At 46.5% G+C, this 21,782-nt stretch overlaps 1 protein-coding gene across 5 annotated transcripts in view; it reads right to left on the reverse strand.

Annotated features, from left to right (window-relative positions):
* Window positions 1-21,782, reverse strand: part of DOCK11 (dedicator of cytokinesis 11) — a 1,133,414-nt gene that overhangs the window by 715,336 nt on the left and 396,296 nt on the right. For all 5 annotated transcript variants that reach the window (XM_086918718.1, XM_086918717.1, XM_086918722.1 and 2 more), the window contains 2 exons: window positions 12,811-12,893; window positions 10,581-10,703 (listed from right to left, as the gene is read on the reverse strand). In XM_086918718.1, coding sequence (XP_086774844.1) covers window positions 10,581-10,703; window positions 12,811-12,893 — 206 coding nt within the window. The remainder of the gene's footprint in view (window positions 1-10,580; window positions 10,704-12,810; window positions 12,894-21,782) is intronic.

Here is a 21,782-nt window from a genome sequence, read left to right on the forward strand (position 1 = left end):
TGCGTGACTTGTTGGTCATCCAATGTAATCACTAGCCCATGGGCTATGGAGCAGTATAGCCAGCGTCTGGCAGGCCCTGTACCCTTCAATCAATCAATCAGGAGTTTGTTAAAGCGCGACTACTCACCCGTAAGGGTCTCAAGGCGCTAGGGGTGGGGGGGGTGGTGGGGGGTTTGGGGGGGTGCAGGTTCTATTCCATCAAGGAGGGGGTCTGTCGAAGAGCCAGGTTTTGAGGTTTCTTGCGAAGATGGGGAGCGATGTTGTCTGTCTGAGGTGGAGCGGAAGGGCGTTCCATGCTTTGGCCGCGAGGAAGGAGAAGGAGCGGCCTCCCGATCTGGTCTTTCTGGTGCGGGGGACCACGGCGTAGGAAAGCTGGGCTGATCGTAGGGTCCTTTGGGGTGCGTGGAATTTGAGTCGGCTGTTCATGTATGCTGGTCCGGTGCCGTGGAGGGCCTTGTGTGCGTGGGTGAGCATCTTAAAGGTGATTCTCGCCTCGACGGGGAGCCAGTGGAGTGTGCGCAGGTGCTGGGAGATGTGGCAGTGTTTTGGCAGGTTGAGGACCAGTCTTGCGGCAGCGTTCTGGATGTTCTGTAGCTTGCGGATGAGGTTTTTGTTTATTCCGGCATAGAGTGCGTTGCCGTAGTCGAGTCTGCTGGTGACCAGGGCGTGAGTGAATGTCTTTCGGTGTTCGAGGGGGATCCATTTGAAGGTCTTACAAAGGAGGCGGAGGGTGTGGAAGCAGGAAGATGAGACAGAGTTGATCTGGCGGTCCATTTTGAGCTCGGAGTCCAGGATGATTCCCAGGTTGCGTGCGTGGTCTGTGGGGGTTGGCGGGTTTCCGAGGGCGGTGGGCCACCAGGTGTCGCTCCAGGCGTCGGGGTTTGGGCCCATGATGAGTACTTCTGTTTTGTTGGTGTTTAGTTGAAGGCAGCTGTTTTTCATCCATTTGGCGACGGCTTCCATGCCTTCTCGAAAGTTGCGTCTGGTGGTGTTGGGCTCGTTGGATAGGGAGAGGATGAGCTGGGTGTCGTCTGCATATGACACGATGTTGAGTCCGTAGGTTCTGACGATGGGGGCAAGTGGAGCTATGTAGACGTTGAAGAGCGTCGGGCTGAGGGAGGAGCCCTGGGGGACTCCGCAGGTGATCGGTGTGGGGTCCGAGAGGAAAGGGGGGAGTCTGACCCGCTGCGTCCTGCCGGAGAGGAAGGAGCAGATCCAGTCAAGGGCCTTGTCCTGGATTCCTGCATCGTAGAGTCTGCGTATTAGGGTGCGGTGGGAGACTGTGTCGAACGCCGCTGATAGGTCGAGGAGGATGAGGGCTACTGTTTCTCCTTTGTCCAGTAAGGTGCGGATGTCGTCTGTTGCAGCGAGGAGGGCGGTTTCCGTGCTGTGGTTTTTTCTGAAGCCGGATTGGGAGGAGTCGAGGATGTTGTGTTCTTCAAAGAATGTGGCGAGTTGGCTGTTGATGGCTTTCTCATTGACTTTCGCTGGGAACGGGAGCAGGGAGATGGGTCTGTAGTTTTTGAGGTCGGTGCGGTCCGCTGAGGGTTTCTTTAGGAGGGGGTTGACCTCGGTGTGTTTCCAGTCGTCGGGGAACGAGGCGGTCGCCAGGGAGCGGTTGATGGTTTGGCGGAGCATGGGTGCGATGGTGTTGGCGGCTCTGTTGAAGATGTGGTGGGGGCCCCTGAGTGGATTGACTTCATTGTCTTCAGTGTGTCTTCGGTGGTGAGGGCTGTCCAGTCATCAATCGCTGGTTTCCGGGTGTCGGGGGTGGTTGGTGAGGGTTCAGTGTGTTGGTTGTCTTCGTCGAAGTTGTCGTAGATGCTCTTGATTTTGTGGTGGAAAAAGATGCTGAGTTTGTCGCAGAGGTCTTGTGAGGGAGGGATGTCGGTAGACTCGCTGGTGGGTTGGGCGAACTCCTTGATGATGCTGAAGAGTTCCTTGCTGTTGTGTGCGTGGGTGGAGATTCTGTCTTCAATCGCTTTTTTCCTCGTTTCTCTGATGAGTTGATGGTGGGCGTTGGTGGCGGCTCTGAAGTTGTTGTGGGCTTCTGTGGATTTGGTGTTTCTCCAGGCCTTTTCAAGGCGGCGGCATGTGCGCCTGGACTCTCGAAGTTCGGTGGTAAACCATCTGGCTTTCTTGGCACGGGTATTGTTTTTCTTGAGGGGGGCTATGGTGCTGTCCGAGATCCATCTATGCAGGGTTCGGGCTGCGGTCTTGGGGTCGTTGTTTTCCGCGATGGTTGGGGTGGAGTTGTTGAGTGAGGAGGTGAGCTGGTCATCGGTGATTTTGGTCCAGTTTCTTTGTGGAAGCAGGTGCTGGTGTCTGTGGATGGTGGGTGTTCTGAAGGTGAAGTGGACGCAACGATGGTCGGTCCATGGGAGTTTAGTGGTGTGGCTGAAGGTGATGGAGTTTCCTGTAGTGAAGAGGGGGTCGAGGGTGTGTCCTGCTGAGTGCGTGGGCTCGGTCACGATCTGGCGGAGTCCAATGTTGTGGAGGTTGTCTAGGAGGGATGTGGTGTTGGGGTCCAGTTGATTGTCGAGGTGGAAGTTGAGGTCTCCCAGCAGGGTGTAGTTGGTGGATGCGATGGCCTGCGGGGAGATAATGTCCGTGATGGAGTTGGCGAAGGGTCCGCGGGGTCCAGGGTGTCGGTAGATGAGGGTTCCTCGGAGGGCGGCGGTGGGGCCGGCCAGTATCTTGAAGTGAAGGTGTTCCATCAGTTCTGTGGACTCGTCAGGGAGTGTGCTCAAGCGGAGGCTGGATTTGTGGACGATGGCGGTTCCTCCTCCTGGGTGGATGGGGCGGTCCTTCCTGGAGATCTTGTCTCCTTGGGGGATGGCGATGGCGATGTCCGGTCCGGAGGTGGTGTTGGTCCAGGTTTCGGTGAAGAATGCTACGTCTGGGGTGGTGCTGTCGAGGAGGTCCCAGATTTCTGTTGCGTGTTTGTGGAGGGATCGGACGTTGAGGAGGATGCATTGCAGGGTCTTCGGTTCGGTTGTGTTCTTGTGGGCGGGTTGTGCTGGATCCGTGTTCTTGGCGGTGCTGCAGGTGTGCCGGCAGCGGTGACAGCTGAAGGGTCCATGGGTGTCAGCTGGTGATGCTAGCTTGCAGTTGAGTGCGTGGAGTGCTGCTGGGTCGTAGCGTTGGCGGGGCGGAGGTCCAGGGTTCCTGGTGCTGGTTGCGGACGGGTCGCAGACGGGCGCAGACATGCTTGCCTTTGACGCGCCTTCGGTGCACCAGCGGCGCGCCCGCAGCCCGCCATTAAGTAGGGGTCGGGGAGGGCTGGACAGCTGGGAGGCGGGGAGGGGAGCTCGCCGTAGCGTCTGGCCACAGCCACTTTGCTGAGGTAATGTGTCTCCCAGGCAGCCTTTTCCACATATTTACAGAGTTTCTGTCTAAGTGAGGCAAGAATACTCGCATCCTCTGAGGCAAAAAACACAATTTCAAGGGCGCGAAGCTCAGACTTGAGTAGGGCAAGTCGCGCGTGTAACACCTGCAAAACACCCACCTGCTTGGCTATACAGCCTTCATGGATTACAACCTTAAAGGCTTTCCACAAGGTAGAAGCTGAGGTCACAGAGGTAGCATTATTGGAGAAATATTTTAGAATGTCGTACGAATTTCATCACGGAACACCAGATCGCAGAGAGGCTTTGCAGGGAGCCTCCAGGAGCTTGTAAGGTCACGCGTCTCAGGGAGAGCAAGTTCAAGTAGGTCCGGTGCATGGTTGGACAGGGTTCTGGGGAAATGTTTAGCTCTTCTGGCCCATGGAGCCACATTCTTCATCACTCGCCAGTAGTCAATCCTGAACCAGGTGTTGTGTGTAGCTCTCACACAGGTACTCTCTATCTCATGAGGGTGGTGGGCCTCCATATGCAGAGAAGTCTATGGTCACCTGTAACGAGGCACAGATGGTTCGCCTCCCCAGGATGCGGCCATCTAGTGTCGCCAGAGCACTCACACAACATTAAAATCTCCATCCCACACAGCAGTTGCCCACCCCTCACCACTGATCAGGTGCCATAACTCTGCAAAGAAGGTGGGGCAGTCAACATTAGGGCTACAGACAGAGGCGAAAGTAAGGGGTTGTCCCTGCAGTTTACCATGCAGAACAACATACCTGCACTATGCATCACAGATTGATGTCCGAGTATGCCACTGGAGAACTTTACCGAGGGGATTGTCATGCCACACGTATAATTGGCTGTATGTGTTTCTGAAAACCAACCAGAGTGCAAACTGGAATAGGATGCATCAGTCAGATGCAGTTCTTTTAAACAACAGACATCCATTCTGTGACGCCGGAGATAGGCAAATGTGAGACGTGCCTTCCACTAATCATTAACCCCCAAATGTTTCAAGTGAGACACATAAAGATAGACCTTGTGATGGAGAGTGTTGTGAGGTATAAAACAGACCACCTGTGGAATCAGCATGGGATGCTCTAAGTGCAACGGAATGCAATAAATGATAAATTAGAACTCCATATTTTACATAATTACATAATTAAAAATCAATTAAATAATTGATCGACTAATAATAAGAAATTAACTTTGTTACCTTCCCACCCTACACCCTCACAAACCTAGCAGTCCACAACTAAAATATAAGTAAAATAAATAAGTATTCCGTATTTTAGGTAAATAAAAATCAATTAAATAATTAACAATTAATAATTATTTGCTAACTAATTATTTCTTATTTAACTTCCCACAATATGCCCCTACAAACCTAACAGCCCACAACAAATATTAAAATAAATCAGAACTACATAAATGCCATAATAAATATCTACCATATAATTACATGAAATGTATTTAGTAATTCCCAATTAATTATTATCTATTTAACTTTCCACCCTATCCCCCTACAAACCCAACAGCCCACTATATCACTATGAATTACTATTAATAAAAAATTCTAAATCACTTAAAATTACAAGCTATAATTTATAAAACCGTAATAATATTTATATAAACAATAGTAACATAAAATTTACATATCAACTGAAACACATTACAATACTTAAAAAACAGTATTATTTTTAAACACTATATTAGTGAAAGCAATATTAAAAGCATCTGTATAATTTACAACAATATTACCTCAAAAATCGATATTCTTGTCAGCGAAATTTGTGTGTCACAGTATTTCATTTCCATATTGCTGTTTCCCTATATCATTAAATCAATATTTTGTCCAAACACAAAATAAAGCGCACCACTCATTTGCAGTGACCAAAATGACCAGCACATTTTTCTCACTCTTTCAGATAACTTTACATTCTCTAACAAATAAAAATAAGATTATTTTGTGAACTCATTGTTCGCTACTAATATGAACTGATATTCAATTGCATTGAGATTTACAATGAACTTCTGAATGCAGCTGTCTAAGCAAGTATGCTAAGCAAGCTTTTGTTACAAACACTTAGGGGGTCATTTTGATGTTAGGCAGACCGCCACCGACAGGCTGTCGGTGGCGGTCTGTATGAGATCCTAGGAATCGGTCTGACCACCGGATTACAATACCGGCGGTTGGAGCACAGAGGACAGTGGATAGGCCCACCACCTCTGACAGAATCAAAGTTCCCGTCTGGATGGTGGTGGGATTCCTGACCCTACAACGGGGGTGCTGCCTGCACAGGCACTGCTGCAGGGATTAGGACATCCCTTTCCAAATGCCTTTTCATGGCGATCCCAGGGCCATGAAAAGGCAGTTGGAAAGACACTTTGGAGCCCCAAGAAGGGCCCCTGCCTCCCATGGGCAACTGCTGAGTGGTCTGGGGGCACATGTAGTGCCCCCATACACATCTTTGTACATGTGCCATGCACCACATGGTGCATCGCACACAGTGCATGGATGTACACTGACTGCCTTTTTCTACTGCGGCCTGTGCTGTGGCCCTTTTCCTGGGCCGCAGCAAAAGCTGCAGTAGAAGAATGCAGTTTCTGACTGCCTACACGGCGGGCAAATTGTTATATGGCGGATCGGACCACCGACTTCTTGTCGGCCGGTCTCATTCTCGCTGTGATGGCGGACGGTCGTCCGACCGACTGCCATTGTAATTAGGCCCTTAGGGAACTCAGCTGACAGCTTGACAGGAAACTCAGAAGATGCCACACCTGAGGTATAGCTATTGTGGATTGTGAGGCCACTCCAGCGGAGGCCAGCAGGGATCAGGCAGTTCCAGTTGCAGGTACAGGAAGGAGGTTAACTGGGCAGATGCAGGGAGGCCTCTGGACCGTGTTATGTCCCTGTAGGTCAGTCAGCAGACCTTTATAGTCACTTCTGCTTGGGTGCAGGTATAATCTTCCTTCTCAGCGAGCATGGAGGCCTCAAGCAGCAGTGTAGCAGGGCATTCTTTTTCTGTAGTATCCACAGGTCCAAGAGTGCACTGAAGAGGTCTGAGGGTCCAATAATTATACTTTTTGGAGCTTTGAAGTAGGAGAAATTTGCAGAGTTCCACTGCAGTGGTATTTGGAACTTCTTGCCTCCCTGTTCTCACACAAGCTTGTCTGTGGAAACAACAGACTGATGTGAAACCCTTTCTGAGTGTGGTGAGGCAGAGTCTTTGTGATGTACAAGTGTGGTAGGTGACAGCTTCTCCCGCCTATCAAGTCAGATATGGCCCATACTGCCAACACCTATTCACCCTTCGTCTCACTGTCTGGGCACAATACGCAATGACCAACTGCCAGCAATACCTAGTAGTGTGATCCAGAATACAGGCTGCAGGAACCAAGAGATAACTAAGGGGCAAGAAAATGCCAACTTTCTAAAAGTGGCATTTTCATAATTGTAACTTAAAATCCCACTTTACCATTAAATAAGGTACTAAAGTACAATTCCTAAGAGACCAAACTCAATTGTCTTACCTACAACCAAATTAAAATGATCACTTATTAAATTTATTAAGATAACCCAATGTTATGCTACAGGAGAGAAAATTGAATGTAATATTTTTTGTATGCCAGGACATGTAAAAGTTAAAATACATGGCCAACCTTTTAATTACATTGCACCCTGCCCTCTGAGCTGTTTGAGGCCTACCATAGGGGTGGCTTATAATCATGCATTGAAAAGGAAGGCTAACATCTGGCAAAAGGTTTATTTTGCAGGTTGAAAATTCAGTTTAAAAACTGCACACGCAGTCTGCAATGGCAGGCCTCAGACATATTTGAAAGGGCTACTCAAGTGAGTGGCACAGTGAGTGCTACAGGCCCTCTAGTAACATTTGATTTAGAGGACCTGGGCACATGTAGCGTCACTTTACTAAGGTCTTATAAGTAAATTAAATGTGCCAATTAGGTGTAAGACAATTTCACCATGATTAAATGAGAGAGCACAAGCACTTAAGCGCTAGTTAGCAGTGGTAAAGCGTGCAGAGTCCTATGGACAACAAAAATGAATTCAGCAAAAAGAGTAGGAGTAAGACAAAAGGTTTGGGTAAGACCACCCACTGCTGATAGGTCTAACAGGCACCAAGAGCAAGATACAGCTAGATTTTGTAGCTACTGAGGTCACTTCATCACTGAGAAGGATTCGCAACATCGTCCTGACCCAAGGTTTCACCTTTGGACCTAATCACATTTTTGGTTCTCAAAATCCTTCAGTGGGGCAAGGCTGGAAGCAGTCACTGGGCAGGGCTTCATAAACCCTTATACCTTTACTGTGAGGGCTGCTGAGTCTGATTTCAACACAGAAAAAGCACTGAACAGGCCAATATTTTGGTGCAATCTCCTTAGGTCAGGCTCATCACCTTGTCTTGGTCCGCTGGAGGTGGAAAACAAACACTAAATCCAACTTTCTTCCAACTACTGGAAACATTCTTTCTGGTCACTCATATATGCAACAGGTCCTCAAGTCAGGAATCTAGGCATGCCCCTGCCAGGTCTATTCCTCTGTGGCCAGCTGCGCCCTCTTAGAGTCAGAAGTCTTTCTGCTTCTTGTGCCCCTGAACCAGGCTAACAGAAAGCCAGCCACTTGACTTCAGGGCAACAGTCCCATCGGGAATCAGGAGTCTTTGAGTCCTCATCTTTCAGCTCTAGCAAGAATGTCCTGAGATAGTGAGATGAGGTTTCAGTCTTATCCTGTGCACTAGAAAATGATTGGAGAATTTTCTCTGCTCAATCCTGGCTATGTTCTCCCTCTATGACCACCACCTTTACCAGCACTTAGTCTTTGCTTCAATGTAAAAATTCCCAGAAGCCATAAGTTCAAACTGGCTGAACCCTTCTTCACTCTAGAAGAACTCCAATAAGGCTCTTAGCCACTTCTCTATGTAAATAAGTCCTCCTCCCCATGTGAGGGTCAGAAAGAGTCTTCAATATTGCTGGGCTTGGTGTCAAAAGGCCTAGGAGGTCTCTAGAGCTGAATGGGAGCTGATCCTGTCAGTCCCAATTGGGATCAACAGGTTGAAAAAAGAATTATTAAGGCTTATTAAGGCGTGCCAGCGCTCGTGTGTCCCTCTCACATGAAAACACCTCTGCATTCTTTGGTCTAGAGGCTAAGGGGCTGATTATGATGGCGGATGGACTTCAGTCCATCCGCCGTATCGGGGATTGGGACCACCCGCCTACAAGGTGGCGGTCCCACATGAGTAATTACAATGCGACCACCACCACAGCGGTTGCAATGCCTATATTTTACATAGAGGCGGGTGCTGCTGGCTGCAGCACCAGTCACAATGTAAAGACGGGACATTTCACATTTCCCTTCACTACGTGGCAGGCACCAGCAGTGCCTGCCACATGGTACAGGGATATGTAGGGGTCACCATACTTGCCCCCAACACCCACAACCAAGGGCTAGGGGGGAAGAGGGGCCTCCTACGGCTCCCAATGAACCTTTCCGTAAGCCTTTTCATGGTTGGTAACCTGCCATTAAACGGCTGGCGGAAAGGGACATCGTAATCCTTACGGAGGTGCTTGGTAGGCACCGCCAGCAATGTAGGGACTACAAGCCCCTATGCCGCACCGGCGGGTTCGAGAAACCTGTCGAATGCATGGTGGTCAGTCTTTACGACCGCCACATGTCCGCCCACCATCATAATATGGCGGGCAGTAAAGTTAGTTGTGATGCAGGGGAGAGCACCACAGACAGCCTGTCGGTGGCGGTCTTCCCACCATTGTAATCAGCCCCTAAGTCACTGCCCTCTGGAGAGCACGGTCATTCATTCCAGCCAGAAAAGTAAATTGGCTTCTAGGTGTGTGTTGAGTGGCTGAACTGGTTTTAGTCTCGTTCTGGCCCAGGCAGCCCAAAGTACATTGGTATAGAGTTACTTTTCCACTAAAGTTATCAGAAATCTGAGTTCACAACTAAATTAGATTTTTAAAGATAAGTGAAGTACTGTTTACTCTAGTACTTTCACATTTAAACATTTTTTGGGGGTGTTTGGCCTGTTTATGGACGACCTGGCTGAATGTACACAGTGAATACTATTTTAAGGCGTGAATCAATGTGTTGGCAACGTGTGTCAAACGTACTTTGCCGCTTTTTAAAAAATATATTAGGCATTCTGCCATGTGACTTTACAATTCACACTTTAGGCGGGACTTATTAATATATAAAATCGGATTTATTTAATATGCTTTGTGCACTTTTCTTTTTTTTACTTTGAAAGGTACAGTATGACATTTTCCCAGTTTTCGGTCATGCCCCTAAAAAGCCATTCCATGAGCAATATCAATGAATGAGGAAAGCATGTAGTCACATAACAGTTATCACAGGAATATTTTAAGTTGATTCAGTGCCTCTACCTTGCATATCTGTGGCGCTTGGGACGAATGGCCCGCCATCTGACTCAGTTTGCCCGGTACATAGCTATATGAGCTCACAACGGGAGGGCGACACAGCATTAGAAATTAGTACCGTAAACATAAAAACATCATGTACAATGTAAAACTAACCCACCATGAAGTGCATATTTTCTTGATGTTTGTTAGTGCACAGCCTTTAAATCAAAGCCCAGCCAAAGCACAGTGGTGCTCCTGGCAGCCATACCTTTCAGTCATATATGTGGGTGATGTAAGTACCCATTGCAGACCGCAAATGCCATTTAACTTCCATGCCAGGGGTCCATTTACTGCAGTGCCATCTACAAAGGCCTTAAAGGAAAGCCAAATGGGTTAATCTAATGCAAAGCTTGGTAAGGGGGAAACACAGTCAACACAGTCGCTATACTACTGCTTTCCGTGGCTTAAGACAGTATCCTACAGCCAGCAAAACCAGACAGAAATAATAAGGGTAGAGAAGGATGACAAAAAGGATGCACTTGCTTACAGCAGTCATAAATCGAGAATTGGCTATACAGTATCTTGAACAGTATTGATTTGTGTTGTGCTTAAATCTTCAAAATAGCTCACTATAAAGGCCAATGAGCCTTTTCTTTACTAGTCAACACTTTGTGTACTGACAGATACTTCTGATGTGGAGACAACAACCTGTTTTATACCAGCCTCTGCTACGAAGAAGGGAGCAAATAAAACAATAGTTGAATCAAATTTCATTGCACTCACTAGCAACTATTTAAAGACATAACATAAATGTAAGTATCAATCACTGTCACAGAAACTTACTTTTTATATTCAGCTAGGAGTTTAATTAGATCTTCATTAGAGAGTTTGCTGCTATCCTGCTTATATAAAGGGGAGAATTTCCCTTCAGTGTCCAGGCTACCTTGAGTATCTTTGAAAATGTGTCTACAAACAAAAAAATGAAAGTTTAGCTCATTCATGTAACAGACTACAGGCTACAATAATCGTTTAGCCTATGCTCAGTGCCCCCAAGATATCTTTACGTCTTTTTCAACAATGATGCCAGGAATTATGAAAGAAATGGTTTCCTATCAACACTCATCCTCGTTATGAATCTGTTCTGAGTAAAATTTAACAAGTATATCGTAGGACGCCTTAAGTTATAATATTCTTCCAGTAATTCATTCACCATTAGGACAATTAAATGGCAATAAAAATAAGAGGAAATGGTCTGTTTCTAACAACTACTGGACAGGATACGTGGGTGGCAGACACAGAGTAGACAATATTGAAGATAATAGAAGATCTCTCATGCTTCTACCTGGAAGTAAAGGAGTCGTCAGAGAAGCAAGGATCAAAGGGATACAACTAGCCGAGAGAGACACTGAAAGACATTGAATATAATAAAGAAGGACATGGATGTACAAGTTTTCTAAGAACTGACGGCAGCTCCCAGAAGATTCTTGCATCGTGTGCTCTTTAACCAATACCTTACGGGCTGACTTAAGGGCAGTCTTCTGTACTGCACATTCCACCAAGAGGATTCACTACAGATTATTGGTGATCCTTGCATCATGCGCTGCATGCACCTTCCGCTATAGGCTGATCTGAGCCTTCCTAAGTTTCTCCCATGAGTTTGCTATATAGGCCATCCCTGGCCACCTTATTTTATGAAGTTTGTTACCAGGGGCCTCCACAAATCCCTCTTTAGTGCATCCAATATATTTCAATAGCTCTCTCTCAGGCTCGTTGTATCTCTCTGAGTCCTAATGATGATCCTACCATTCATATTAGGATTGAAACAACACCATTGACGTTAAACACAGTATTTGGTTTTATAGAAGTTTCTATTCTTTTCCTGTTACTATACTTGCTGATCATGTTTTCTCACTTGAGTGTATTACTGTAAAAGAGAGCATCGAGCATGTTTATTTGCAGCTATAATTTATTCATCATGCTATGCGTTTTTATAGGATTTATCCATTGTTTGAATAATTAACTTGCCACTTGCTTCTTTGCATTGAAAATACTATAACTAGGAACCATTGTTTTTTGCTACAGTTATTACCCCAGGTCCCCAGTGATCCTTGGGTGTCCCTGGTTTATACTACTAATATTTTACTTAGAGTCATAACTTGTGATCTCGATCACTGTCTTTTGTAATATTCAAGTTACTGAAAAACAAAAACTAGTCACTTCAAATGTAACTTTTACTTCCCTTTCATGTTTAATGATTTTTTGTTTTATTTTGTTTGTCCTTGTTAATTTTATAATTAACTTGTGCCAAATTTACAGTTAAATGAATTTGCGTGCTGCTTTCAATACCAATGTAATAGTTTTTTTCTGGCACAGGTATTTACAAAAACATTGCGGAGAGCAGAAATGACATGAGTGGCAACTGATAACATTTCATGTCATATTTTTATTTAAGGACATGACATAGTCCGCATACTGTACACTGCAAGAGTTGTGCAGTTTGTAAGTTAAAAGTGTCCAGCAAGTATTTAAGAAACTGTTTATGTTACAATGTAGAGAAAAGGGGGGGCCCTTTTTTCTTTGGAATCAAATAGAATGAGTTCATTATGCATTAGTTTTATAGATATTATTGTGTTTTTACATAATGAAACCAGAATACTTTTTTCCTGTAATTTTTTTTTTAAATGTCCATCTCATTTTAACTGTCCAAAACATGAGGACTGTGATAGCTACATGTTAGCAAGTTAGCATGATTTTTTTTAAAGAAAAATGGATCTGTGATTCTAATTAATTGGGCCTTGAGCATTCAATCGAGTAGTGTTATTAGCAAAAGGTTCAGTTAGAGAGAAACATTTAATTGTTCAGTAACACTGATGTTTCTGCTGCACACAGTATCATAAAGCATTTAAAACCAACGTAAGTGGTAACAATATACATTGAAGGAACAAGGCACATCAGGGGCATCCTGCTGAACCAATTGGCACACTTGTGAACCTAATCACTAAAGGTGGATAATTACAGTAAAAAAAAATATAACACTATGCAAACATAAACAATATTTGCAAAATGAACTAACCGGGCAGCCCAGGCAAACGGCATTCTGTACTGGCTCAATCTGCTGCAAACCTGTTTAGCAACTTTATGCACCTTCTGTGAAGTCTGGAGAAGTAGAAGAAATAGAAGACAGGGTCTTTTTTATGTTCTTTATCGTTTTGTAATTTCTTCATGAAGTCTTTAAACACAGAATATCAAACAGATATTTATAATAAAAAAACACAAGATTACATGTATTCTGTTTTAATTCTAAATCTAAATTTAGACTTATGTATGTATACGGCACACTATATTAACAAAATAAATACAATGAATACATAATAACTGTGAAAACAAAACAGATACCTTTGCATTGGTGGGGGATCTATCGTGTTGGTCTTATATGGCATGAACCACACTGCTGGCCAGCCTTCCAACACTTCTAGATAAGGTCAAGAAATTAGGAGGGGGGAGGAGCTACGCGGGCATCCAAGATGGTCGCGTGAGCAGAGGGCTCCCGGGACCCGCGCCACCCTCCTACGACTATCCTCGAAATATCCTGATTTTTATTATGGGCTTTTGAAGATCTACTCTTGCTGACTTCAATATCCTTTCAAGAATCGAAATCGGATGTCGGGAACCGATTTTACATCAACTTCATCTTCTGGCCCGCCACCGATCGAGACCGGGGACTCTGCTGCTTTGGTGGGCCGAGGAGTAAGTCAACAACAACGGCCTTAGGGACATCCTCCCAGCCGGCCTCATTGTCGCTTTCAGTTTCGATTTCTCCTCGACCCCTCGATTGACTATTCTAAGAGCGGTTCGGCTCCCAAGTCGGTGTAACTTCGACCCGCTGTGTTGTCCTGCCATATCCCTCTACCCCTGCTTCATCCCTCGACTCACATTCTACAGCATTGGCCTGAAATTCTGATTTGGTATCTCAATAGCATCGGCCATTTTCACCAGGTCCAGAGGGCCCCTTCGGGGCACGGCTTCCTATATGGCTTCCAAACCTGAGTTCGAGAGGCGGAAGACGAAGACGCCGACCCGTGGGGGACCTATCCAGACTAATGTGATGGACCGCTATACGCAACCGAAGAGTTCCCCCGGCAGTACCGGTCGTACTCTTGCGGACCCCAGGACGGACTCTACCGCGCCATCGGAGGATTCGCTCCAGGACCTAATGAGTGCCATCACTGGGATGAACGCTGATATGGGGCTACAAAATGAGGCTCTTGCCTCCAAGATCGATACTGTGGCTGTTGATGTCACACTTATCAGAGCGCATCTGGCTAAGACGAATGAGAGGGTCAAGGCTTTGGATTTGAAGACCTCCAGTCTCGTCACTGATATGACGGACGCACAGTCGGAGATTGGTAACCTGCCATCATCGCACGACCTGATGGCCCGACGACTGGACGAATATGAAAATAGGGCCCGGCGGAACATTATTCGCTTGGTGGGAGTGCCGGAAAATCAAGATGACACCACTGTTGACCTTCTTGTGGAGGATCTGATCCTCAACCATCTTGCTCCCGCCGGACTCAGCAAATTCTTTGCGGTTGAACGTGCTCATCGCTTTCCGGGTGGGAAGACTAAACCAGGAGCCCCCCCGAGGCCTATTATTGCAAGGCTTTTCCATTTTCGGGACAGAGACGCTATCCTCCAGGCCTCTCGTGGTCGTGGCCCATTGAAGTTCGACAATAGTACTGTTAACATCTACCCGGATTTTACTCCTCAAGTCCAGCGACAAAGGATGGGGTTCCAGGGAGTGAAGAGACGCTTGCGGGACTTGGGCTTCAAGTATGCGATGTTGTTTCCAGCTCGACCACGCATTGTAAATATGAGGAACGAACATTTTTCTTTGATCGACCAGACTGCGCCAGTGATTGGCTTGACTCATTGCCAAAAAGAGACGATCTGAGCGGATGCCCCGGTGGAGCAGAGGAGGGGTGGAGCAGAGGGGGGTGCATCGGCCCAGGAGTGACACTGTGGTTCTCGACGTCTGGTTTCTTGTTACTATTTATCAGCTTATTGTTAGGGTTGAGCCCGAGGGTGGTTCGGTGTGGGTTGACTCTTTTCCTCCTCCGGGGTTCTTTGTGTAGTGTAGTTATGAGAGGGCGACAGGCACACTGCAAATTGGGGTGGCTTTCTAGTCGTACGCAGGGGTGCAGGGTGGGGTGTGTTGTAACGGGGGGTTGTTGGGGGGTGGGGGGAGGGCTTGTTTTTGTTACCGTATTTGTTTTTTTCACATGGCACTGTATGCTTTGCTCTTATCCTTCTGTAGTTGGGTTCCGAGGAGGGAGGGTTGCGGTCCTTTACCAGGATGGGGGGTGGTGAGTTGAAGTTGCTGTCCTGGAACGTTAATGGTATGGGGGATAAGATAAAACGTGGCGTTGTTTCCCAGTTCCTCCGACGCCAGTCCCCTGACATTGCTTTGTTACAGGAGACCCATCTGATAGGGAATGCTTACCGGGCCTTGGATAGACGTGGTTATAGACTTGTTGCTCATGCTGGATTCACCTCCTGGTCCAGAGGGGTGGGCATACTGATTAGATCCTCTCTGCCCCTTGAAATAGATGATATAACACTTGATGATAGGGGTCAATATGCTGCTATTTCGGGGAGGTGGGAGGGTAAGATGCTCTCAATAGTTAATGTATACGTCCCCCCAGGTCTCCAGGCCACTACTTATGCTGACCTCGGTCAGCTTTTATTGGGGCTTCCTGATGGTCTCCTTATTCTTGGGGGGGATTTTAATTCTGTGGTCTCTGGTAACTCTGATCGATACCCCCCAGAGTCTTACCGAATTCCCAGATGTGACTTTCTGTACTGCTGGAAACCTTTGGATTGGTGGATGTTTGGAGGCTGCTACACCCCTCGCACTTGCAATATATGTTCCATTCTGGAGCCCACAGCAGTCTTTCTAGAATCGATTATTTCCTAATGCCGTCGGCCCACTCTCCCTCTGTGCGGGAGGTCCGTCACCTCCTCAGGGGCATTTCTGATCATTCCCCCCTGTGGCTAAGAGTAGCGGTTGGGGTAGATAGTGAGGGCAGAATTGCTCCTATCAATCCTTGGTACTTGCGAAACCCCAAGACGCGCTCTGAGCTGGTCAAGGCCATTGATTGCTATTTTGATGAAAATGTGGGGTCTGTCTCCTCTTCTGTTTCCCTATGGGAGGCTTTCAAAACTGTTATTCTGGGTTATTCATTGTCATTGATTACTGCTACTAAGAAGGCCAAGCATGAAGAATTATTGCGTCTCGAGGATGAAATAACTGTACTTGAAAGTGAATTGGGTGGGAATGATACTCCTGCAACTTTACACTCCCTAGCTTTGAAACAGGCAAACTACAGAGCCCTGGTGACAGACGCGGCCAAAGTCATGAATCGAGACCAGCTGGGTGGACTCTATGATGTGGGTGATAAGGCGAGTAAGCTTATTGCGTGGTTGGACAAGTCTGAGAGAGCGAATCGAGTTGTTCCAGTGATTGAAAAGTTGAATGGGGATTGTGTGTCTGACCCGATTGGGATTGTTGATTGCTTTGTAGACCACTTTCAGACGGTCTATGCTTCTGTGAGTGATAGAGATGAGTGCGATTCTCGTTTGCTCCTGCGTGATATCGCGCTACCCTGCCTCTCTGATGAGGACAGGGCCTTGATGGACGCGCCCATAACAGTGGATGAGGTCGCTGGTGCCATTCGTGCCCTTCGATCCGGTAAAGCCATGGGGCCCAATGGATTGCCTATTGAGCTCTACAAGTTGCGGCCTGACAAAATGGCTCCATATTTGAGAAATATGTTTCTCGAGGCCTTCGAAACTGGCCTCCTTCCTATTGACCAGCGCCTGGCCACTATCGTTGTCATCCACAAGGAAGCTAAACCATGTGATCGATGCGCTTCCTACAGACCCATTTCACTGCTTAATGCTGAGCCCAAGATACTGGCCAAATTACTGGCTACTCGTCTGATTAAGGTGATCGGCGACTTGATCCATCTGGATCAATCCGGGTTCATCCCGCATCGAAACACCGCCCTTAACCTTATGAGACTTCATGGAGTTCTCGCGAGAGCTGGAAGTCTGACTGAATCGGCCATTTTGGCCTCCCTTGATGCCACCATGGCTTTTGATACCATCGAATGGCCTTATCTCTGGGCAGCTCTCTCCAAGTTTGGTTTCGGCTCGAATTTTAATGCCTGGGTTAAGCTCCTTTACGAACGACCACTAGTCCAGGTGGTGGTGAATGGCAGGGTGTCTGGTTCTTTTGCACTTGGGCGTGGCACCCGACAGGGTTGTCCGCTGTCTCCGTTGCTTTTTGCCCTCGCTCTGGAGCCGTTAGCCGAGTGGCTTCGCTGGGAGCCCTCGATCAGGGGCATACAGTGGGCCCCTGACTTTGAAGACCGTGTCTCGCTATATGCAGATGACATTCTTCTTTATCTCACCTCACCCCGGAAGTCTCTTAATGTGCTTTTTGATGTTCTCACCTCCTTCGTGAAGAACTCGGGTCTTGTTATTAACTGAACCAAATCCTGTGTTTATGTTCTGGCCGGGAATCTCCCTCCGTTGCCCCGTAGATTCCCGATTCAGGTGGTTGAGACTGGTTTTAAGTACCTGGGGATTCATGTCTCCTTGGATTCCACCGTCCGTTACGACCGTAACCTTCATGCTCCTCTCCAGCGGCTTAAACTTGACGTCTCACGGTGGCGTCGCTTGCCCCTCTCCCCATTGGGGCGTGCGACTCTCTTTAAGATGATGTCGCTCCCTAGGTTCCTGTATGCACTTCAGAATTTTTTAGATCCCATACCTTCCGGGAATTTTCGTGAGGTTGAGAGCCTTCAGAGACAATTGATTTGGGACGGGTGTGCTCGTATCTCCTTACCCAAACTCACTTTGCCGTGGTACGACGGTGTCTTCGCCCTCCCTGACATCAGACGCTACTACTGGGCCTCGCAGCTGTGCGCGGTTAATCCCGTAACCTACGCCCCTGGTCCTGCTCCCGCCTTTGCGATGGATAAACATCTCCTGCCAGGTGGGAATTTTAACAGGGCACTGTATTCTAAGGAGCCATTTAACACCCTGACTGGTCCTACGAAAAGTGCTGTGCGAGTGTGGCGAGACGCGAATGCTGCTATGGAATGGAGAGATAGGTTAACCCGAGTGACACCGTTGTATGACTCTGATAGACTGGGCAATTTGTGGAGAACGAAAGGATTCGTAAATGGGACATGATTGGTATTAGCAAGGTGGAGGATCTCTGGTCCAAAGGTAGTGTTAAGACATTTGAGGCGCTCAAAATAGAATATGAGCTTGACGACAAGGAACACTTCAGGTACTTTCAAGTGCGGCATGTCTTGACCTCCGTCTTCCCCCCGGGGACGGTGATTCCCCAATCCTCGCCGCTAGAGGATCGCATTATTGATGGCCATGTGCCTGACAGTACTATATCCCTGATCTACAAAAAACTCATCAATAACAGGGCTGATCTTCTTGTGCGACTCAGGGCTTTGTGGTCCGCTGACGTCTTGGAACTCGATGATGAGGATTGGCAAATGGCCGTCTCCTCCCCTAAGGAGGTGGCCATACCTGCCCGCCTCCGCTTTGCACAGTTGAAGATCCTCCATCGAGTATATGTGACTGGTACGCGTCTGGTGCGAATGGGTTACTCCCTTGATGGGTTATGCAAGCGCGGCTGCGGTATGAGTGGTACCTTCCTGCATATCATTTGGGAGTGTCCTGAGGTGTCTGCCTTCTGGTCTAGAGTGCATGCGATTATGGAAAGGGTCACTGGGGTCTCTCTATTGCCTGAGGCCCAACGATGCCTTCTTAATGTTTGGGAACCGACGGACTATAATACGGCCCAGACTTTTTGGGCGACTCTTGGTAACATGGTTGCCAAGGGGGATATTGCACAACTCTGGGGTTCCCATAGACCACCCACGATAACGGCTTGGAAGGAGAACATGCACTGGTGTATGTTCAGGGAAAAGACGGTCTATGTGGCTCGGGCCGACCTAAGAAATGGGGCAAAATTTGGTCCCAATGGAATGCTTACCGTGGGAATAGTTTCACCCCCCCACAGGACTACACTAGTGATATTTCATTGTCCCCTTAGTTGACGTTCCGGACGTTTGTCTGTAATAATATGTATTTATTGAGCTGCTCATCACCCTTCAACCCGGGACATGTGCTTCATTATTGTATGATACTTGGATTCTTTGCCCTCTCCTCTTGAGTCCCTGCAATTGACTTTTGCCATGTGTTTGTGTGTTTTTTTGTTGTACGTTTAATTCATCAAAAGTTTAAAAATGAAACCTACTATGCTTGTCTTTGATTTTACGTTGTGCACATGGAAACACTGCGGGTCGTTTAACCCGCATGCAAGATGGGAGCTCCACAGTATGATACTGCTGAATGTCATAGAGGCCGGCCCGTTGGGTTGTAGGCAGACAGCTGTGTATTGTGCATAAAGTAAATAAAGGTTTTTATAAAAAAAAAAAATTTTTAAAAGAAATTAGGAGGGATATTTACAATAAAATGTCAGAGTGCGGGGTACTCCAAAATTGGTAACGCCATGCTCAAATCTTTTTTAAATGCAGGGTTGTGCCATACTTACAAAAATTGCCCCGATTTTCCCCCTATTTTCCCTTAGTACTTACCCTAAAAACGCAGCCTACCGCAGGCACCCTTGCCCCATGTTGCAAAGGTGCTGCGCTGCAGGGGCAATAATTTATGTGCAGGAAGGGACATGCTCCTGCCATTAAATAAACTTTAAAAGCAATTTGCTGTTTCTATGTATGCTGCAGAATGCAGCACACATAGAAAGAGCAAAATACGAGGTTTCACCTGGTCTTAGTTTTTGGTGCTGCCCCATCCTTGTAAATATGGAGCAGCGTCAAAAAGCAATGGCTGCGGCAGTGGATCGCCCTCAGCAACACCCATTCCCGGCCCCCTTGCCGCCGCGGACTGCTGCAGTGAGGCACATTTACAAGGTAGCTTTAGGCCACATTAAGTACTTAATGCCACCAAGTAACTATGCCACCAGAGCGTCAGAAAAAGTGATGCTCCGGTGGCACTAGAGGGTTGCAAATATGCACCTAGGTGTCTGATTGGATACTGGAATTACGATTCCAAAAGCAGGTTCAAAAGCCCTGGTCATTCCGTCTATTGACGTTACATTCCATGAAAAAAGTCCTCCCATTACTTCCCTTGATAAACATCCATGAGGTGGGCCCTTTGATTGTGTCACATGTCGACTAATGTAACACTGTCTACTGTGGTGTACAGAGGCTAAATAATGTTAACTTGCATTTATAGAAAGAGCCTTGAAATCAAAAGAGAATACATTATGGGAAGCTGAATGTAAATTGAAACATTATGGTTTGAATGTGGTAGCCAAGGACTCAACGGGAGGGTAGCTTCTCCAAAATCACGACTACCAGTTCAGTTTCTTTTTCAATGAACACATTGTAACACTAAATAGATCTACCTAAATATCTCTCTAAAATCTAAATCACTTGCATTAATAATTACCAAATGACCAATAAACACTAACAACCTTTAATAGAACCTACACACTCTCACAGTAATTCAAATACAATGATTAATAAAAGAAGTGTATAGCTTGTGAAAAGAAGCATCTACTATAATGGTGTGCACTTGTGAAAAGAAGCGTCTACTATAATGGTGTGCACTTGTGAAAAGAAGCGTCTACTATAATGGTGTGCACTTGTGAAAAGAAGCATCTACTATAATGGGGTGCACCCTCGATATCGAAAGCAGAATAGCGTTAGCACAGAATATTACCGAGGACTAATGATCTAAACTCAAATACCGACAAGGAAGTGAATCTAGATTTTTTATACCTAATTCCACATATATTTACCTACCCAGAACATATATCTTCAAGGTGCTTAGATGCAAAGTTCAGTATAGCAAATCTATACTTCCCATTATGCACTCACCTTTAGATGTTTTGTCCGGCAATATTCTGTCCACGAAATTTTTGTAGGTGAATATTCTGAAGGTATTCACTTGACCAATCTACTACAATAGATATAATTATTTATCTATTCAGCAGGGAAATATGTTGACTTGTTGGAAGCCTTTGATCTCTTCCCTACCCTAAGCAAACGTTTCAAAAGGAGGGACGGAAATGCTTGAATTAACCCCTCATGTGCTAAGTTTGTGTGCCTGAAGTGAATTTCAAGCACAAGTTTATCTTATCTAATCACAAAGCAATAAAATCACATGAAAATCAAATGATCAGACTCCAGTTTCTGTAACACTTTGCAGATTTCAAGTAGACGCATTTCCTTTTCATGGTCCATTTGTGTGTTAATCACTATCGCTTTTTTTTTATTACTTGGATATAGAGACTCACATTATGCCAGGCACTGTATTGTATTGCATTGTGATGCTGTGTTTCTGTAGGGCTTCCTAGCAATTCGCCGAGGCTCTAAAGCTTCCTGCCTCACTTTGAGCAGATGTCACCTGTTCTCCCAGTGCATGGACGGAGAAAGGTGTTGGTTGCAGAGTCATACATAACTGCTGAGTTTAGTACTGTGTGTGGGTGTGCTTCATTCTCTGCATGGCAGCGTGTAGCAGCATCTAACACATGAAGTTGAGCTCAAAGGATGAGTGAGGCTTTTTGCAGGCTGTGGAGAAAAACCTGTGTGACTTGTAATTAGTTGAGTCCAGATTTGAGGTCATACAAGCCTGTATTGCTATTTGTTGGGAAAGGACTGTCCCCTCCATGGTCCAAATAAGCGTGCAACGCAGTCCCAATTTCCTCAAGGCAGGTTTCTGAAACTTTTGCAGGTCTTTGTCTACTCACACATGAGAGATATGTGGGTACACTGAGGGGCTATGACAATGGGCTAAGACTCGGAGCTTGGGAGTGAATACTGTCCCCTGATGGAGCTGTAAAGACTGGCAGTCGTGGCCTCAGATCATCATAGTTGAAGGGATGGATCTTTTTCCTGTTTCCTACATGGGGAGAGTGGCCTATCAGCC

Source organism: Lissotriton vulgaris, chromosome 4_1 (assembly GCF_964263255.1).
Source record: "Lissotriton vulgaris chromosome 4_1, aLisVul1.2, whole genome shotgun sequence".
Lineage (NCBI taxonomy): Eukaryota > Metazoa > Chordata > Amphibia > Caudata > Salamandridae > Lissotriton > Lissotriton vulgaris.